At 46.2% G+C, this 20,465-nt stretch overlaps 1 protein-coding gene across 2 annotated transcripts in view; it reads left to right on the forward strand.

The window, feature by feature from the left end:
• MDN1 (midasin AAA ATPase 1) overlaps positions 1-20,465 on the forward strand; it is a 351,783-nt gene that overhangs the window by 46,151 nt on the left and 285,167 nt on the right. For both annotated transcript variants that reach the window (XM_066608461.1, XM_066608470.1), the window contains exons 11-12: positions 3,241-3,322; positions 3,418-3,513. In XM_066608461.1, coding sequence (XP_066464558.1) covers positions 3,241-3,322; positions 3,418-3,513 — 178 coding nt within the window. The remainder of the gene's footprint in view (positions 1-3,240; positions 3,323-3,417; positions 3,514-20,465) is intronic.

Raw genomic sequence — 20,465 nt, forward strand, 5'->3', positions numbered from 1 at the left:
CTTCAGGCAGCCGAAGCAGCATTCCCTAAAAATCTTCCCTTCCCATACAGAGTTCAAAGGCATTTTAGCCAGGGAATGGAACTTTACTGACAAATGCTTTCCCAAAAGTGTTTGAACTCCATGTATCCCTTTCTGGAGGATTTAGTTGAAGTAATCTTTACCTGCAGTGGGTAATGCCTCTTTCTTTAAGAACATACAAGACAAAAAATTGAAATCTTTAGACAAAATTTCTCTTAGCACAGTGGGTTTGGCACTTCTGCCTGTTTTTTGCCTCTACTTGGGTCAGCTTAGACACTACTGAATGGATCAAACAACTACGTTGTGGTATACTTTTCGACTCTACTCTGGAAAATTAGAGGACCTTGCACAGCAGATGGACCAGATGGGAAAATTTACCTGTGAGGCCTCCCTAGATACGGACAGAATATTGGCTCGCACCTCATCAGCTTCGGGATCCTCTTGCCGAAGTCTGTCTCAAATGCTAGGCCACAAATACTGCCTCTAAGTGGTCTATGACACTTCTTCCTGAAGTACCCAAGAAGGACTGCACTGTCAGACTCATTCTACATCTGAAGTTCAACACTTCAGTGTGGAGTCGTTGAAATCTGTCGTTGTGTCCTTAGAACTGGAGGAATTTCTGTCATCCTTTGACATCAAGGATGCCTATCTTCATATGCTAAACTGTTGAGTGCATCAATGATTCCGCCATCTGTTTGGATCGCTGCAAATTCTCGGCTCTTTTATTTAGACATAGTGGCCATCTCCTATCTCATTGACATTTTAGTTAAAGGTCCGACTCAGTTTGACAGTCTGAACAGTTTTCACACCACTCTGTCCCAGTTCAAGTGGATCATCAACCATCCCAAGTCCTGCCTCTCGCCATCACAATGTTTGGACACTCTGGATCTCTAATTTGACAAGGCACATGCCCGGGTTCTGCTCCCGATGCAGAATTTATATCTCCATCAACCCCTTTAGTGGCACGCCTGAAAAATCTCCAGGGCTTGCTGCACTGACTATGCAGTTAAACCCCAGAAGATTTCTATGGACAGCTCTAGTGCTGGAATGTGCAGAGCAGTGAGCAGTCATCTGAAATCTTCTGGGGTTTTTACTGCATACTCGGCGCAGCAAGCCCCGGAGATTTCCCTGCCATAATATGAACTGTCAAAGTAGTACAGTAATTTCAAATACTTGCAAGGTTAAATTGCATTGTTGACTAATTTAAAAAACCTGCCCTGTGAGGCATGACACATGGTAATAATAAACCTGCCACCGAAGGGGTTAAGTGCAGGTGCTCTCTCTGCAAACCCAGACTCCGGTGACCATTCCTTACTGCATGAGAGTACTGGGACTGATGCTCTCATCCTTTGAGGCCATCACCTTCGGACAGTTTTGCACCCGGCCTCTGCAGTAGGCCATTCTTTCCCATTGGGATGCATCTACAGATTCCCTCGATCAAGAGCTCTGCCTACCTCGTCAGCCTGCAGAAACTCATTGTGCAAGGAGTCTACCTTACGATAAATGTCCTGGAATATTGGGCTAGGTGTGGACAATTTGCTAGCAGGTTTCCTGATCAAAGATACAGTCAACACAGGAGAATGGAAGTTGTATCCCTATGTTTACTCTTTTCTATCAGGACAAGATTGTCCTGTTTCCCATGTCCTCCTTTTACTTTAGGTGGTTTTGGCTTCTGCATCAATGATGACATAGTCTTACCTTTGTTCTGTAATATGCTACGTTTCTGATTGAATCTGCTCTTCACAAATTTGAGCTTTGCCGATATACTGTACTTCTCCCAAACTTCCTATTTCAGACCATCTTTCTCCCTTAGTGATTTAAGATGTGGCCTTTCAGCTTCCAAAACCTGTTTTAACTTGTTTCTATCCTACTGGCTGCTCCTACTGCTTGCATACAAAAGATGTTAGCTTGGTGCCTGCAGGAAGGGTATAGCTGGTAGGAGGAGCTAATACTTTGTGCTTCAGCCGTGTCCTCCAATGAAATTAATGAGAGATTTTACGGTACAAAAATACCATTTTGTACAAATGGGTTAATCAGCACTCAAAAATGAATGCTTTAAATAAGGCTTTGTTATAGATCTCAGACAGACATGTTCAGAAACCATTAACTGCCTAACAAGTTTTGATATTGGTGCAGTGGTAGGGGCTGCTGATATTGGTGCAGTGGTAGGGGCTGCTGATATTGGTGCAGTGGTAGGGGCTGCTGATATTGGTGCAGTGGTAGGGGCGGCTGATATTGGTGCAGTGGTAGGGGCGGCTGATATTGGTGCAGTGGTAGGGGCGGCTGATATTGGTGCAGCGGTAGGGGCGGCTGATATTGGTGCAGCGGTAGGGGCGGCTGATATTGGTGCAGCGGTAGGGGCGGCTGATATTGGTGCAGCGGTAGGGGCGGCTGATATTGGTGCAGCGGTAGGGGCGGCTGATATTGGTGCAGCGGTAGGGGCGGCTGATATTGGTGCAGCGGTAGGGGCGGCTGATATTGGTGCAGCGGTAGGGGCGGCTGATATTGGTGCAGCGGTAGGGGCGGCTGATATTGGTGCAGCGGTAGGGGCGGCTGATATTGGTGCAGCGGTAGGGGCGGCTGATATTGGTGCAGCGGTAGGGGCGGCTGATATTGGTGCAGCGGTAGGGGCGGCTGATATTGGTGCAGCGGTAGGGGCGGCTGATATTGGTGCAGCGGTAGGGGCGGCTGATATTGGTGCAGCGGTAGGGGCGGCTGATATTGGTGCAGCGGTAGGGGCGGCTGATATTGGTGCAGCGGTAGGGGCGGCTGATATTGGTGCAGCGGTAGGGGCGGCTGATATTGGTGCAGCGGTAGGGGCGGCTGATATTGGTGCAGCGGTAGGGGCGGCTGATATTGGTGCAGCGGTAGGGGCGGCTGATACGGATGCCCATGGACAAGTGGGAGTGTGTAGAACTGTGATTTCATACCTTATTTTCTTGTGTAAGAAGTTAGTTACAAAAGTAGGGGTATTAATTAGTCTAAGAACCACTTTAAACCGCATAGTGGCTTAATGGTTAGCATTGATGCTTTGCAGTGCTGTGGTTCGACCAGGGGTTAATTGTTTTTCTATTAAATTGGCTTTACTTTGTGTGTCTGTTTTAGAAATTGTGAGAGATTGATGTTAATAGTGATCACTTCTCTTCAGCACTGTGGCATGTATTGACATTTAAGCAACTATAAAATTTGCAAACCATGTACTTTCTTTTTTTTCTTACATAGAGATCTACTGAAGTGGAGCAATAGAATTGCTTATACTTTTGATGGTTCCTCTGCAAGCACTACTTTAAATGTATTCCATGAGGTAAAACCTTTCTGAAAACTTTTACAATCTTTATATAATTTTTAATAGTGAAAGTAAAATAGACGTGAATATTTTTTGTCATGTTTACATACTAGGCACTTGACTGCTTCACAGCCATGCTGTCGTCTTCTGCGGTCAGACTCAAAATGGCAGAAGTGATTGGCAGCAAACTGAATATTTCCAAACAAAAGGTAAGCTGCTGTTTGTGCATATATAATATAGGGTTATTACAAATGACCTTCCCTATTTCAAACACTCAGAACTCAGGTTTAATGATGGTCGCATACATAAATTTGTTAAAAATGGAAACTGTTGAAAACATTTTCTTACACACCATTTATAAATGTTTTCCACATTAGAGGTGTTCAGTGCGAGTCCCCTTTGTCACTCAACGCATATGGAGCCTGTAGTCACGTTTCTGCCGTACACAAAGCGTATCACAATTGACTGATGCAATGACTTTTGTGATACGCACTCGCAGATTATGCATGGTGGATGGTAAGGTTGGCATGTAGGCTCTACCTTTAACATCCTACCAGAGGAAAAAAAAATCACAAGGCACAAGGTCCGGGGAATGTGAAGGCCAAGGGAGACGTTCCCTATAGTCTCGACCTGCATGGCCAAACAATCTTTTTGGTAGTCCCATATTGAACTTACTTCTTACCCTTCTTGTTTAAAGATGAAAATTAAGATTCCCTGTTACAGCATGACCAGGTATGAAATCCCCAGGATTGGTAAGGGGACATACACTTTTCTACAGGTTATAGCACAAAGCACATTCACCTTGAGGAGGTCATGCATGTGCTTCACGTAGACATGACTCCTAGATTCTGACATTACGTTTCTTAACTGTGCCCAAAAGGTGGAAGGTGTCTTCATCACTAAACACTGAAGATTTCATGAAACCATTAGTTTCCATCAGTGTTTGCATACTCGCGCAGAAAGGACATTGCCATGCTTTTGTCATCTGGTTTCAGGGCTGGTAACCATTGCAATTGGTCAGGATAACATTACAAACAGTTGTGCAGAATCTTCCACACAGTCGGCTGCAGGATGTCCAATTCTCTGGTTACTGTGACGAGGGATTTCTGAGGACTTTGTGTGAAAGTTGCACGGACACGCTCCACTGTTTCCATACGAGCTGATTGACATCCGGTTGATTTTTCACTTGCCGATGCAACCTTTTCCCTTAAAATCGGAGTACCACTTTACGGATTATGTGCCCACTGGTTGGATCTACACCAAACTTTGTTCAAAGATGATGTTGCGCATTAATAACAGACTGGTAGACGTGTAAATCAAAGTCACACGATACACTACTATCTTTTGTTGACAGCCATTTTGTCTTAAGCTCCCATAATGCCGACTGCGGCTAAGTACAAATTTTGGGTCACCTTTAGCAAAATGGTTAAACAAGAAGACTGTCCTTTTTGCACATAGCAACCAGTGACATTTTCATCTTTCATTTTACCTCAGCAGCTTGAGAAATGAAATCTGTACTATGATTGAATGCTTTAGGCAACAAGGACAGCTTGACTGTTCTGTAGAGATTATTTTCAGCTTGTTCTGCATACATTGGTGCCTGGTCATCTCATTATCTTCATGGGCAGGATTAGTCAAGGGAAAGCGCTCAGCCCCTTTAATATTGTGATTTTATTTTTTTAAGGTATAGAATAGGTAATCATACAATTTTTTGTAATGTACGTGTATTTAAAATTCTGCTCCCATACCTTTCTTATACCAGTGCAGTGGTTGCTATTTTCGTAATAGAATGGATTGGTCTGTCTATTGTAATGGATATCAGCCATGTGAGCTACAAAACATCATGTGACCCTTTGTAAAGTGACCCTTGAATTTCAGGACCAAATTCTGCCCTGTGACAGGAGGGTGATTGGAATATATTACCTGCAGTTATTCTCTTGCCACTACTCAGATCTGCTGGTTTTGCCCTGTTGTTGGCGGTTTCAAATGGTGGCAGCAGTTTTCGAACTACCTAAGGCACACTGTACACTGCTCTCTGATTGGCCAGTGATGATCATGTGAGCTGCTCTGGCTAATGAGAGAGCAGGTAGAGATGGGATCCGGGGCATCTGCAAGTAATATACCAATCGTCCTCACCTCCCCACCTTACCCTCTGGTCCTGTTACTTGAAATACTGTTGAAAAACACAATGATCAGGTAGTGAGAATAATGTAAGAGCTGCTTCTCTGCAGACATGAAGAAGCATTGTTCTAGTAAAACGGTATGAGTCCTGCTCCTCAATAAACTACTGTTCACCTATTAGGTGCCTGATCCAGTGTCAGTTGAACAGCAGGAGTCACATACGTGACTGACATCCATTATTCTGAACAGAGCACTCCATGGACTATACCATTCTACTGTGCAACTAGGGACCACTGCACTGGTATAAGAAAGGTATACCATGTACATTACAAAATTGTATGAATTCTTATTGCATAAATAAAAACCAGTGAAAGATGGACAACCCGGGGGGCGTGGCTAAGCGGCCATGAAGAACAGTCGCACCTAAAGGCAGCTCCGTGGAGACCCCATTAATCCTGTCACATCCTTCCTTCCCTGAGGCACTAAACTTAAGTACTGGCGCCCGGAGACTGCACTGGTGCCGGTGGTCGTGCTGGCGGGGTCCCTGGTGCAACTTCTGGGCTGTTTTGAGTGAGAGGCGGGAGGTCCGGACCTGGGCCTGCATGCTACACGTGCCGCGCGCTAGGAGACCGGCCCACGTGGAACACGGCGGCAGGAGAGATAACGCTGCGGCTCCCTCCCTGCTGAGCATCCCTGAAGCAACTGGTGGGTGAGATCCACGATACGGACGGGGAGCTGAGTGTCGGGTGCAGTGCGGCACCTCCCCCACCTTTGCCTGAGAGGCTGCGGGGGAGCGCGGGGACGCTGACGGGCACTCACCAGCCCTGCAGGCAGAACACTGACGTGGAGGCTGGGAGGTGAACGGTGACGGGGCTGGGATTCTCCTCGGGAGTCCCTTACTGCTGCGGAGGCTGAGAGTGGGTGCCGAGGCTGAGGAGACGGCCCCTCCTCCATCCTGACAGGCGGCTGCTGCTTAGCTGAAGCGTGGGGGAGGAAAACTGCTACAGCACACAGCGGGAGACTGAGAATCCCGGGCGGGCTCTCTCCAGCTTCAAACAGACCAGCTCTGTGGGGGGCTTTACAGCATCCTGAGGTCACAGCACGGCTAGCAATCAAGTTACTGCACTACTACTCCCAGTGGACAGACATCAGCTGGAGGTAGGCACTGTATTACTACTACTCCCAGTGGACACTTGTAGCTAGAGAGTCATTTTGCCGCTATTGCTACTCCCAGCGGACACGTCACTGCTGGAGATAGAGCCACTCTGCCACCACTACTACTGCTCCTAGCGGACACGTCACTGCTGGAGATAGAGCCACTCTGCCACCACTACTACTGCTCCTAGCGGACACGCACTGCTGCAGATAGAGCCACTCTGCCACCACTACTACTGCTCCTAGCGGACACGTCACTGCTGCAGATAGAGCCACTCTGCCACCACTACTACTGCTCCTAGCGGACACGTCACTGCTGCAGATAGAGCCACTCTGCCACCACTACTACTGCTCCTAGCGGACACGTCACTGCTGCAGATAGAGCCACTCTGCCACCACTACTACTGCTCCTAGCGGACACGTCACTGCTGGAGACAGATATTCTGCTACTACTACTCCTAGTGGACGCATTACAGCTACAGATAGTGACTCTGCTGCTGCTACTACTACTCCTAGCGGACACATTACAACTAGAAACAGGGCCATTCTACTACTAATCCTAGCGGACGCACACAGTGGAAGAGAGAGCTGTTCTGCTACTACTACTCCCCCCAACGGACACATCACGGCTGGGGAGAGGGGACACTTCACCACTCCTAGAGGACACAACCCAGCTGGAAATAGTCACTCTACTACTCCTCCTAGCGGACGCATCGCAGCTGGAAATAGTGTCACTTCACCACTACTACCACTCCAAACGGTCATACCACAGCTGGAGATAGTTTTTCTAGTACTACCACTCCTGGTGATCACAACCCAGCTGGAGCCAGTGACACTTTCTACCTAAAAAGACCTGTGTATGCCTTTAGTGTACCCCAGTAGAGTGGGTGACATCAGACTTAGTGGTGGGTCCTGCTGACCGCAATCATATCGACACCGGTGTCCTGCCGGCGAGGGAGCCGTAGAACCTCAAAAATGAGCCGCAAATCTAATATACCAATAGCAGAGCGGCTACGTGAATTTGCTCACGAACAACCTGATGATGCTAGCCACGCACCCTCTGATCCACTGAAACGGCCACCCCCCTCGCCAGGCTCTAGCACGCTTCTACCCTCTGACTCAGAACCTACACTACGGCAAGTTACGGCCCAACTGCTAGATGCCATTAAAGGTTCTACTACCTCATTAACGAGCAAAATTGAGGAAGTTAAAATTGACGTGGGCCTCCTACGACAGGATATGCAGAATCTTAGGGAGCGAGTCGGAGAGACTGAGGCCCGCATCTCACAGGTGGAAGATACTCTAACTCCAATACCAGCTAAATTGACCGAAGTGGAGAAGATGGCCGGTCTATGGTCTCAACGAGCTGATGACCTCGAAAACAGACTAAGAAGAAACAATCTTCGAATCTTAGGCCTGCCGGAGCGTGTTGAGGGACAAAACCCGTGTGCGTTTATGGAGGGGTGGCTGAAAGACCTTCTTCCAGAGGCGGCCTTTTCTTCGGCCTTCGCCATTGAACGGGCACATAGAGTTCCATCTCGGCCCCCACCTCCGGGTGCCCCACCGCGACCGATGCTGGCACGATTACTCAGTAGCAGGGACAGAGACGCCGCCCTACAAGCTGCTAGACGTAAAGGGGCACTTAAATTCAACAACACCACCGTCTCCATTTTTCCCGACTTCTCGGCCACTCTTCAAAAAACGAGGGCATCCTTTGTCAACGTCAAGCGTCGGCTGAGAGAAGCTGCTATCCAGTATTCCATGATGTATCCTGCCCGTCTGCGAGTCATTCATGGCGACCGCACTATCTTCTTCTCTACACCTGCGGAGGCTGAGACCTGGTTGGAGCGACTCCCGGGATCGCCCAGACGTTGACCTGGAGCTCCAGGAGTTCAAGAACTGGTAACCTAAGCGTTGTAACCCTGTCGGAGGTCTGCCCTCTCTACCTCGTATTTAACACCTTCAACTCCCTCTGTTCCCCTACCCTGTGTGGATTGGGCAGTACTACATGACAGAGACCTTTTGGGACTTCTCCCACGCCTCAGGGAATTATCATTATAACGGTTATATATGTTTTTCCGGGATCCACGGACTTTATGCTTGGTGCGAAATGTGAGATTGTGCCCTATATATTGCCATCTGAAAGGTGCACTCTCTCCCCCTATATTTACTATGTTGCATGAACTAAATACCAATGTTCTCCTCATTCTAAGTAATCGGGCACACATGCAACTTCAAGTTTGGTTTATAACGTTTAGTTATGTTTTTTTTCAAGTTTTGCAAGGATTGGTGCAGCACAATGTATGGATATGTGATTGGAGGGGATTTGTAGAGGTTGGGATGCTCCTGGGCCACTACTGGGGGTCCACCTTCTTTAACTTAGGGATTATCCTACTACTACATGTAAAGTATAATATTAATGTCTAATTTCACTATGCTGTCCTGGAATGTCCGGGGGCTGGGCTCTCCCAGAAAACGCTCTATGGTTTTCTCACAGGTGAGGCGCTGTAACCCGCATATTACATGTCTCCAGGAGACCCATCTGACTCCAGAGTCTATATCATGGTTGCGTAAGCCCTGGGTCCAGTGGTCCATCCACGCTACCCACACTTCATACTCCAGGGGAGTATCCATCCTGATACACAAGCGACTTAGATGGGAGCCTGGTCGGACCCTGAGAGACCCTGAGGGGAGATATGTCTTTATACAGGCCTGGGTTGAGTCAAATCCATATGTTATCCTTGGGGTCTACCTGCCGCCACCGGCAAACCTGACTGTCCTTCATCAGGCAGCCCAGTTTGCGGCTCAGTTCCCAAACGCTGCTGTTGTCTGTATGGGTGATTTCAACATGTTGCTTGACATAACATTAGATAAATTTAGCACTACTCTGCCAATTTCTATTAACCCACACCCTACAACACTAACTACATTTTCTCAGGAGGTAGGCTGGCAGGAGGTTTGGAGAGCTAAACATCTAGCGGATCGGGAGTTTTCGTGCCACTCAGCCGGCAGCAACTCTCTGTCACGCATTGATTACATTTTCGGTAACGCCCGTGCTTGTTCAACAGTAGCGAAAGTACAATACCTTCCTAGGGGTGTGTCGGACCATTCTCCCCTTTGGGCTGAATTTGCTATAGCAAATAGTAAGACTAATAGACATGGTTGGAGAATACATCCCTTCTGGCTAAGTCTATTTGACCCACACGATCGTATTCCCGACCAGCTTGCCACCTTTCTTGAAATAAATAGCCCTGATACTGACCCGGCACTACTCTGGGAGACCCTTAAGGCCTTTCTCAGAGGCTGCCTTCGCTCCTCTATATCATTTATTAAACGCAATACTTCCCGATGTGAGCAGGAGATGGCATCCGAATATTCCAAATTGGAAGCGACTTATGTCGCAGACCCCTCAGATGACAATAGAACAAGGTGGTTGAGTCAGGGAAGACAATATCTCATATATCTGCAGGAGAAGGCCCGTAGGTCTACTTTCTTTGCTAAGCAAAAATATTATGAACAAGGTAATCAATCCAGCAGCTTGCTGGCTCTGTTAGTCCATCAGAATTCAGCGTCTCCCTCTATACTACGTATCAAATCTGATTCCGGAGAAGTCCTTATTGACGGGGATCAGATTGGGATGCGATTTCAACAGTTCTACACTGAGTTGTACAACACCAAATTCCAGCATTCTCAGGACACCCTGAACAATTTCCTAAATAAGCCTACATTCCCGACACTCACACAGGACCAACAAGCATTTATGGATGCACCCTTTACCCTGACTGAATTAACGGAAGCGCTTTCGGGAATGTCCAACGGTAGATCGCCAGGCCCTGATGGCATTCCAATTGAGGTATATGCCAAATACCAAGACATATTGCTCCCTACATTACTTGCAACATACAATGCGGCCTATGAGAACGGAGATCTCCCTCCATCCTTCTACGAAGCAACAATAGTATTAATTCTAAAACCGGATAAAGATCCCCTAGACTGTGGTTCCTACAGGCCACTTTCCCTACTTAATACTGATTACAAACTCCTAACTAAATTGCTGGCTAATCGTCTCAATACCATAATACTGGATTTAATCCACCCGGATCAAACTGGATTTATGCCCGGAAAATCCACTAGAGAGAATTTGAGGAGGGCCCAAGTGGTGACGCAGATAGGGGCGGCCAGAGAAGAGGATTGGGCCTTGGCCTCCTTAGATGCAGCAAAGGCATTCGATTCCATTGAATGGCCCTTTCTCTTCCAAGTTTTACGGAGATTTGGTTTCGGCGAGACTTTTATACGCTGGATCACTCTTCTGTACAAATCCCCCCTAGCAGCTATTTCCATTAATGGATCCTGTTCTCCCTACTTCCGACTACATAGAGGAACTAGACAGGGGTGTCCCCTCTCCCCCATACTATTTGCCCTGGCCATTGAGCCGTTGGCAATGATTCTACGAGAAACCCAGTTATATAGGGGTGTCACAGTGGGGGATAGGGAAGATCGAGTGGCTTTATATGCCGATGATCTCTTGCTTTTCTTGGCGGACCCTGAGGCAACCCTCCCCCATGTGATAAATCTTATTAATACTTTTGGTGAATTCTCGGGCCTTCAAATCAACTGGACTAAATCAGCCCTGATGCCTGTTTCTCGTGAGAGTCGTCTGGGCGATATTGACTCACTTTGCGGCCTCCGGATCTCAAACCAGTTTAAATACTTGGGGTTACAGATAACCAATGATGTGGGAAAGTCTCTAGAGCTAAATGTATACCCCCTCATAGATTTATTCAGGTCTAAGTTTAAAATATGGGGCTCCCTACCGCTCTCGGTAGCGGGGCGAATCAATCTTATCAAACTAATAGTATTACCAAAATGCTTATACATAATGCAGCATGCGTCGCTGCATATCCCGTCCCGCTTCTTTAAATCCATGCAGTCCCTGATGTCTTCCTTTATTTGGGGAAATTCCCGCCCCAAACTACGAATCTCTACGCTTCAGAGGCCGAAGCAAGACGCGGGCGCTGCCCTGCCAGATTTGTTCATTTACTATGTGGCAGGCCAGCTAATTCACTTGAGAAGCTGGCTGAGTGATGACCCTCTCCCCAACTCTGAGGCGCATCTGGCACATTATCTTAAAATCCCTAGATTGTGGCCCCTGCTGGAATCTCCTTCTACCCTAACAGGCAAAATGCTACCAATTCATAGGTTGGCCTCTCAGGTCTGGCGGCAGGCCAAGTCAATTGGCAATTTTATGGACATAATAGCTGACACTCCCCTTTGGCGTAATCATGGGCTCCCAGAATTACTCCGACTGGAGGACGCTCACATTTGGGAACAATATGGCATCCGGACCCTGGCAGACCTCTATCCACAGAACGCCCTGTCCTCATTTGAGCAGCTACAAAATAAATATGATCTGCCCCGTTCCCATTTTTATAGATTTCTCCAGGTCAGACACGCTTTGGAGGCGCAGTTCCCGCCACCCAGACCTGCTATTTCTCATTACCCCTTAATAGGCATCCTTCGCTCCCAAGGCCCCCGGGGCCTCATATCGGCACTATACTCCCACCTCATCTCAATACGAGCCTCTCAGGATATACCCTCTGCCCTAACAAAATGGAGGACACTGATACCGACACTAACAGACGATACGTTCCAAGAGCTCCTGGAATCTCCTCTATATGTATCCCCAGCAGCCAATAATAAAATGATCCAGCTGTATATAGTGTATCAGTGCTATCTCACTCCAGCGAGATTGTACAAAATGGGCAGAATACAGTCTACAAACTGCATTAGGTGTTCCTGCGAATATTCAGATTTTTGGCACATGATGTGGGAGTGTCCTGTTATTGAAAGTTTCTGGGGGGAGGTCACAGGTTTCCTCTCTGAACTTGTGGAAGTCCCTGTTCCACCGAGCCCAGAGATCTGCTTATTTGGAATACTAGATGAAGAAAGCTGGCAACACCATAAAAAGATTTTTCTGAGGGAATCTTTGTTCCTTGCTAGAAAAACGATTGCATTGCGGTGGATGGATCGTAAGAACCCCTCACTCTCAATGTGGAGGAAGCTGGTCAATTCGGTGGTGCCATATAATTATATAGTCTACAAGGGACGCAAGTGTCCTGAGAAATTTGATAAAGTGTGGGGTCTGTGGTGCGATTCCCCCCTCACGTTATATTCACCACAATTAATGGCTTCATCCATTCTGGAGCTCAGACGTGCCCCATAGTGGATACATGTTCTGGAGCGGGACCTGTGGCCTCGGAGATTTGGCTTCTGTGTACCTGATCAGGTTTTACAGAATTAATGTGTTATCTATGTTGTACTGCATTGACTGAACCTTTATACCAACCTAATTATACAGTTATGTGTATTATCTACGTGCTGCACCTTCCTGCGATTGTAAGTTTCTCTATGCTATTTAATTTTCAATAAAACGAGTTTAAAAAAAAAAAGATGGACAACCCCTTTAACATTGAGGTGATGCACATATCATCCCTGCCCTGCATGATTATTTTTGCATGTGACAAAAACGTGCATACAATGGGGCTTATTTGTATTCAGAATATAACTATTTTCTGGTGCAAATTATGCTAGAAAATTGTTTTACATGCTTTTCACCACATGTACCATGTTTCTAGATGCCTTTGGACTGTTCAGATTTTTTTTGAAAAAGGTGTGTGGCCTGAATTTTTGGCGCAATTTTGGCATAAACTAAGCCAACTAATAAGTGGTTTGTACTTAAAGGGGTTGACCCGCAGAAGCAAGTGCAGTTATGCACTTCTGTATGGCCATATTAATGCACTTTGTAATATACATCGTGCATTAAATATGGGCCATACAGAAGTTATACACTTACCCCCTCCGGTGCTGGCGTCCCCGTCTCCATGGCGACGACTGAAGCCTTCTTCTCTGGTCGCCGCAACAGTCGGGCTTGCGCAGAGAAGACTCCTCTTCTGGATGGTCCGGGCTCACGAGCTGCGTCCTGGCTCCTCCCCCTTCTCAGTGTCATCGCGTAGCTCCGCCCCGTCACGTGGTGCCGATCAGCCAATGAGGTGGCTGTAATCGGCAGTGGAGCTCAGACTGGAGAAGAACATCCACGGTGCACCATGGGAGAAGACCCGCAGTGCACCATGGGAGAAGACCAGCGGTGCACCTTGGGAAATGACGGTGGCCATCTTGGAAGATTTTTATAACTTCATGAAACAGCTTCATGGTTAGTAGAAACGCTCTAAAAAAACCGATTTACATGGGTAGTTTGTAATGCTTGCTTAACATGGGGGACTGGGGTGTGAAAAATGTTTCGTTTTGGCCGCGGGACAACCCCTTTAAGGGCCATTTATATAGGATGATTATTGCTCCAAATTTGTTCAAATGCACGAAATGATCTTCTCGTTAGATCGTGGGATTATTGCTGAGTGTAAATGCTCTCCGCTCAGAGAGAAGGCCTTGAGCTAGCGAAATTCTCTGCATTTCTAAATGCTCTGCATGAGCGCTAACTACCTTAGCGGTGACATCAGCACTTGGGCAGTTGTTTAGACTACTGTCATCCTGTGTAAATGGGACATTAGAGTAGACATTCTAAACAATTCAACAGATTTATCACTCGGTGATGATTCTGGAGCATTTTTAAGAGTGTCTACTCGAAGTTTGACTTTTTAGACAAAAAATAAAATAGAGAAGCTCACCTGTCCAGAAAACTTACACTGCAGCGCTCCCACAGATACACTTCCTTAGTCAAACTTCACCCGCCCAGTCCTGGCAGTTTCAGCAAATACAAAACACCGAAGTAGGAGGATTGTTTGACTAGAAAAGAAAAGTGTCCTGCTTTATTAAACAAGTGCCATAAAATCAGGATACAGAGAACGCATTTCGAACTCTAAATTGAGCTAACTTTTAGACACCATTAGTAACAAAAAAAACAAAACACCCCTTTCCCCCTATTTCTTCCATAGATGGCAGTATAGATGTAGTAGAGTTGGCATAGCTCATTATGCTCCTTGTAGACAGAATGATTGTGATTATTCCCGCCCATGCAGCCTGTATAGACAGGCAGGATTCATCTTTGAGAATTGTTCACTTCTCGTTCAGTGTTTAACCCCTTAGTGACGAAGCCTGTTTGCGCCTTAGTGACGGAGCCAAATTTTGGAAATCTGACATGCGTCGTTCAACGTGGCATAACTCCGTAAAGGCTTTACATATCCCAGTGATTCTGACATTGTTTTTTCGCCACATGTTGTACTTCATTTAGATTGTAAAAAGAGACCGATATAATTTGTGTATATTTATTAAAAGTACCAATATTGGAAAAATGTTGAAAAAATTGTCATTTTTTTCACATTTTCAACCGTAATATCTCAAATATGTCCAAACATACTGTACAAATTTTTGATAAGATATGTATTTCCATCTGTTTACTTTATTCTGAATGCACACTTGAAAAACTTTTGTGTTTTTTTTTAACCATTTAGAGGACGTACAAATTTAACATTACTTTTCAGCATTTTGAGGAGCACTTTGTTTTCCTGCACCAAGCCAAGTTTGCAGAGGCTCATAAGTGTCAGAATAATAGATACACCCACAAATGACCCAATTTTAAAAACTACACCCCTTAGTGTATTCACTGAGGGGTGTCATGAGTATTTTGACCCCACCAGTTCTTTTCAGGAATTAGTTCAATTTAGGGGACAAAAAATAAAATTTCATATTTTTGCAAATATGTCATTTTAAAGACATATTTTTTTCCTATAGAGCCCATGAAAATGAGGATTTACACACCAAAATGGATACCCCCGTTTCTCCCGTGTTCAGAAACATACCCATTGTGGCCCTAATCTTATGTCTGGATGCATAACGGGAGCCAAAATGAAAGGAGTAGTCGGTGTCTTTCAAAACATAAATTTTGCTTGAAGGCGTTTTAGGCCCCATAGCACTTTTGTAGAGCTCTTGAGTGGCCAAAACCAAAGAGAACCCCCACAAGTGACCCCATTTTGAAAACTAGACCCCTTAACGAATTTATCTAGGGGTGTACTGACCATTTTGACCCCACAGTTTTTGAATGAATTCAAGCCAAGCAAAAGGAAAAAATTGTGATTTTCATTTTTTTGTCAATTCTGTCATTTTAAAAACAGCTTTTTTTGTACAGCACACGCATGAATGAAGCCTTTCATCCCAAAATGGATACCCCTGTTTCTCCCGTGTTCAGAGACATACCCATTGTGGCCCTAATCTTATGTCTGGATGCACAATGGGGCCCAAAACGAAAGGAGTAGTCGGTGGCTTTAAGAACATAGATTTTCCTTGAAGGAGTTTTAGGCCCATAGCACTTTTGTAGAGCTCTTGAGCGGCCAAAATCAAAGAGAACCCCCACAAGTGACCCCATTTTGAAAACTAGACCCCTTAATGAATTTATCTAGGGGTGTACTGCCCATTTTGAGCCCACAGTTTTTGAATGAATTGAAGCAAAGCAAAAGGAAAAAATTGTGATTTTCGTTTTTTTGGCAATTCTGTCGTTTTAAAAACTGCTTTTTTGGTACAGCACACACATGAATGAAGACTTGCACCCCAAAGTGGATACCCCTGTTTGTCCCGTGTTCAGAGACATACCCATTGTGGCCCTAATCTTTTGTCTGGATGCACAACGGGGCCCAAAATGAAAGGAGTAGTCGGTGGCTTTCAGAACAGAAATTTAGCATGAAGGTGATTTAGACCCCATTGCACACTTGTTGAGCCCTTGAGCGGCCAAAACGACAGAGAACCCCCACAAATGATCCCATTTTGAAAACTAGACCCCCTAACGAATTTATCTAGGGGTGTACTGTGTATTTTTACCCTACAATTTTTGAATAAATCTAAGCAAAGCAGTAGGAAAAAAATTACAATTTTCATTTTTTTGGCAGTTGTATCAATTTAAAAACTGTTTTTTTTGTACAGCACACATATGAATGAAGACTTTCACCCCAAAATGGATTCCCCTGTTTGTCCCGTGTTCAGAACCATACCCCTTGTGGCCCTAATCTACTTAAAGGACGCATGGCTAGGCCTATAATGGAAGGAGCACCCGTTGGATTTTAGGGTACAACGGAATAAATTCCAGGCCCCATTGCCCACTTATAGAGTCATTGAGCGTCCAAAACTATAAAGACCCCCACAAATATCCCCATTTTAAAAACTAGACCCCTTAACGAATTCATCTAGGAGTGTACTGCGTATTTTGACCACACAGTATTTGAATAAATTTCAGCAAAGCAGAAGAAAAAAATTACAATTTTCATTTTTTTGGCAATTTTGTCAATTTCAAAACTTTTTTTTTTGTACAGTTTACATAGGAATGAAGACGTTCACCCCAAATGGATACCCCCGTTTGTCCCGTGTTCAAAAACATACCCATTGTGGCCCTAATCTACTTACAGGAAACATGGCAAGGCCTGTAATGGAGGGAACACCAGTTGGATTGCAGGGCATAACTGAATAAATTCCAGGCCCCATTGCTCATTTGTACGGAATAAAAATTGACTCCCTAAAACCCCCCCCCCCCCCCTCCTCCACGCCCTTTTCGGCGTTCCCCAAATCTTAGATAAAAGTAATAATGTGAACTGTGTAGTATTTCCAAAGACGGGTAATTATGGAGGCTGGTTGGGATGGGCACATGGGGCAATAAAACCGGGTATCCCCCCTCCTCTCATGCTTTTTGGGAGTCATTTTTTGACCTCAGTGGCGGGGATGGGGTGTAAAAAGTGACGCTCTGTGAGTCTCCGTAAGCTTGATGAGGTGCGGCGGTCTCACACAGAAGACGCACAACAAGCTGCTCCTGGAACTGCATGAAGGCGAGCGTTCCCGGGGCTTCTTGTAAATAGCGTATTACAGGTAGCAGTCTGAATAACGCCGGGCTTACGCAGCCGTAGGTGGATCCCGGCTGTGAGCCCGGCTGTGACCCTGCGTACGGCCGCGTAATGTACTGCGCATAACTGCGTACTTACACGGGCGGTCATGCGCAGTACACTTTTTTTTTTGTTTGTTTGTATTTCCCGCACCGTCGCTTAGCGATGACGCGGGTACCCGCAGCCCGTATACAACGTAGTTGCGTATGGGCTGCGGGTATATCCATGACCATGGAGCACAATATGCTCTATGTTGCGGATATCCGCGGTAAAATAGAACCTGCTGCGTTCTCTTTTCTGCGAGTGGATTACTCAATTCCAACCCGCTAATGTGAGCGGAATTGTGTAATCCAATGCGATTGATCTGCGTATTACCGCGGATCAGACGCATGCGGAATCCGTAATTCCTATCCGGTCATGTGAGACCGGCCTAAGGTAGATCGCTACCATTTTTTCACGTGACCGGGAACGCTCAACAAGGCCACCCGTCACTGCTCCAGGCTCTCGGTGACCGTTGGTCGCCGAGAGCAAGGAGATATTAAGTTTCCTGGGCTCCCCGACTCCTGCGCATGTGTGCGGTGTTTTGCCAGCGGTCGCATGCGCAGAATACGGGAAAGTTCACGGAAGAAGATTGCGTCGGGGTGCAAATATGGAGGCCTCCGGTAAAAAGTTTTATCTCCTCTCACTGATCGCATCAGTGAGGGGAGATGAAGCTTCACCTTTTTTTAACTTTTACGTGATCGCCATTATTCTTTGGATAACGGCAAACACGTGATCAGGAACCGCTCACCGCGTCCCTCCGTGAAATCTCCAGGCTCTCGGCTAAGTTTTGTAGCCAGGAGCAGGGAGATTTTAAAAAACCACGGCTTTTGCGCATGCGCCTGCCACATTGGCGACGGGCGCGTGCGCAGAAGCTGGGTTGAGGTCCGCGGATAAATCCGCAGGCCTTAGGTACGTCATTTCATCCTCCCTCACGGATATGATCCGTGGGGGGAGATGAAACGCAAGCTTTTTTCTTTACTTTTTGCACTTTTTTTTTTTACCTTTTACCCCTTTTTTTTTTTTTTTTTTTTTTTTTTACTTTTTGCACTTTTTTTTTTACTTTACATGATCACTGTCATCCATTGGATGACAGTGATCATGTCCCTGGTGACATCCCTCTGCTCTTGGCTACACATGGCAGCCAGGAGCAGAGCAATTTTGAATTTCCCGGGGCTCGAGCCCCTCTGTGCACGCGCCCGATGTCAATCATCGGGCGCGCATGCGCAGACGGGGATTTCGGGTCCCGGGACATCGGGACATCGCAGAGGACCGGGGGTGAGTATCTTCACCTCCCCTCATGGATCCGATCCATGAGGGGAGGTGAAACTTTACTTTTGTTTTACTTTTTCTACTTTTTCGCGATCACCGCTATCGCAATGGATAGCGGTGATCGCGGGCCCGGGGGCCGCTCACAGTGGTCCCCGGTAACACCTCCTGGTTCCCGGCTACCTTCAGGAGCCGGGAGCCAGGAGATTTTAAATTTGCCGGGGACACCCGGGCTTGTGCGCGTGCGCGTGACGTCATCGTCAGGCGCGCATGCGCAGAAGGCCGCCGGCGGGTCCGGGAGGACCAGATCTCCGGGGGACACCGCCGACAAGCCGTGTGAGTATTTTCAGCTGCCGTGATGGATCCAATCCATCATAGCAGCTGAATTACTACTTTTTTACACTGTTTTATTTACTTTTTTGCGATCGGCGCTATTCATTTTATAGCGCCGATCGCAAAGCCGGGGGGGACTGCCCGCATCCTGGGATGACAGCTCCATGCTGTCGGCTACCTGCGGGCACCGACAGCATGGAGCTGTCACGTCCTCAGGCCAGTGGGCATCAATCCAAAGAGGATGCATAAAACTACGTCCTCTAGGATTAAGGCCCACTTTCTGAGGACGTAGTTTCTCGATGGGGCCGTCGTTAAGGGGTTAAATGCAATGGCAAGAGAACTAGCGAACAAGGATTTTTGTGCTGGCTGAAACTGAACGACAAATGAGAAGCAAACCATTCTCATTCATCGTTCAGTTGTAGGCTTGCGTTTAGACCGATCAATTGTGTCCCATACTAAACAGTGTGCGCAGAGTCCAAATCTGTAGTTAAATTTTGCCTAGGATGTCAGGTTCTGAGGTTATACACTGTGTCACTGGCTATTCAGACCGACACGAGAAACTGATTTTATGTTCGTTATACAGCCACTGTACATAACTAAATTGTGTGTTTCAAAATTCTGAGATTACAAAGACTTGTGCACATTAACAAATGTCTAAATAAAAAGTCCATTTGAGTTTTTATGCTATGCACATACACTGTTCAAAAGTTCTTTAGGCACTTGCTTTTGCCCTTGTGTCTGTTGTTGACCGCTGCAGTAGTCGCCCATCATGTTGCGGTTGAAGTGGCCCTGATATCTTTTTTTTTTTTTTTTTCCCATGGTGGCAATATCCTGGTGGAATCTTTCCCCATGTTAATCACTTACGTCACCACCAAAAAATCCAGATTAGAATGTAAGAAATTAATTTTGAGCGACATTTGGCAGCCAAGTTGCTGATACGCTGCTAACATGCTTTATGCTATGCACATACACTGTTCAAAAGTTCTTTAGGCACTTGCTTTTGCCCTTGTGTCTGTTGTTGACCGCTGCAGTAGTCGCCCATCATGTTGCGGTTGAAGTGGCCCTGATATCATTTTTTTTTTTTTTTTTTTTTTCCCATGGTGGCAATATCCTGGTGGAATCTTTCCCCATGTTAATCACTTACGTCACCACCAAAAATTTACAGATTAGAATGTAAGAAATTTATTTTGAGCGACATTTGGCAGCCAAGTTGCTGATACGCTGCTAACATGTTGCTTACATGTTCAGAAAATGCATCCTAATCGTCAAGTTCAAGCACTCTCAATTTAGATCTGAATGTTAATCGCACATTAATTCGTGGATTTCGTGGTCAACAAAAATTCCTGCTTTTTGTTTGGCTTCTGTTTTGC

The sequence above is a fragment of the Eleutherodactylus coqui genome, chromosome 1, assembly GCF_035609145.1.
Source record: "Eleutherodactylus coqui strain aEleCoq1 chromosome 1, aEleCoq1.hap1, whole genome shotgun sequence".
Lineage (NCBI taxonomy): Eukaryota > Metazoa > Chordata > Amphibia > Anura > Eleutherodactylidae > Eleutherodactylus > Eleutherodactylus coqui.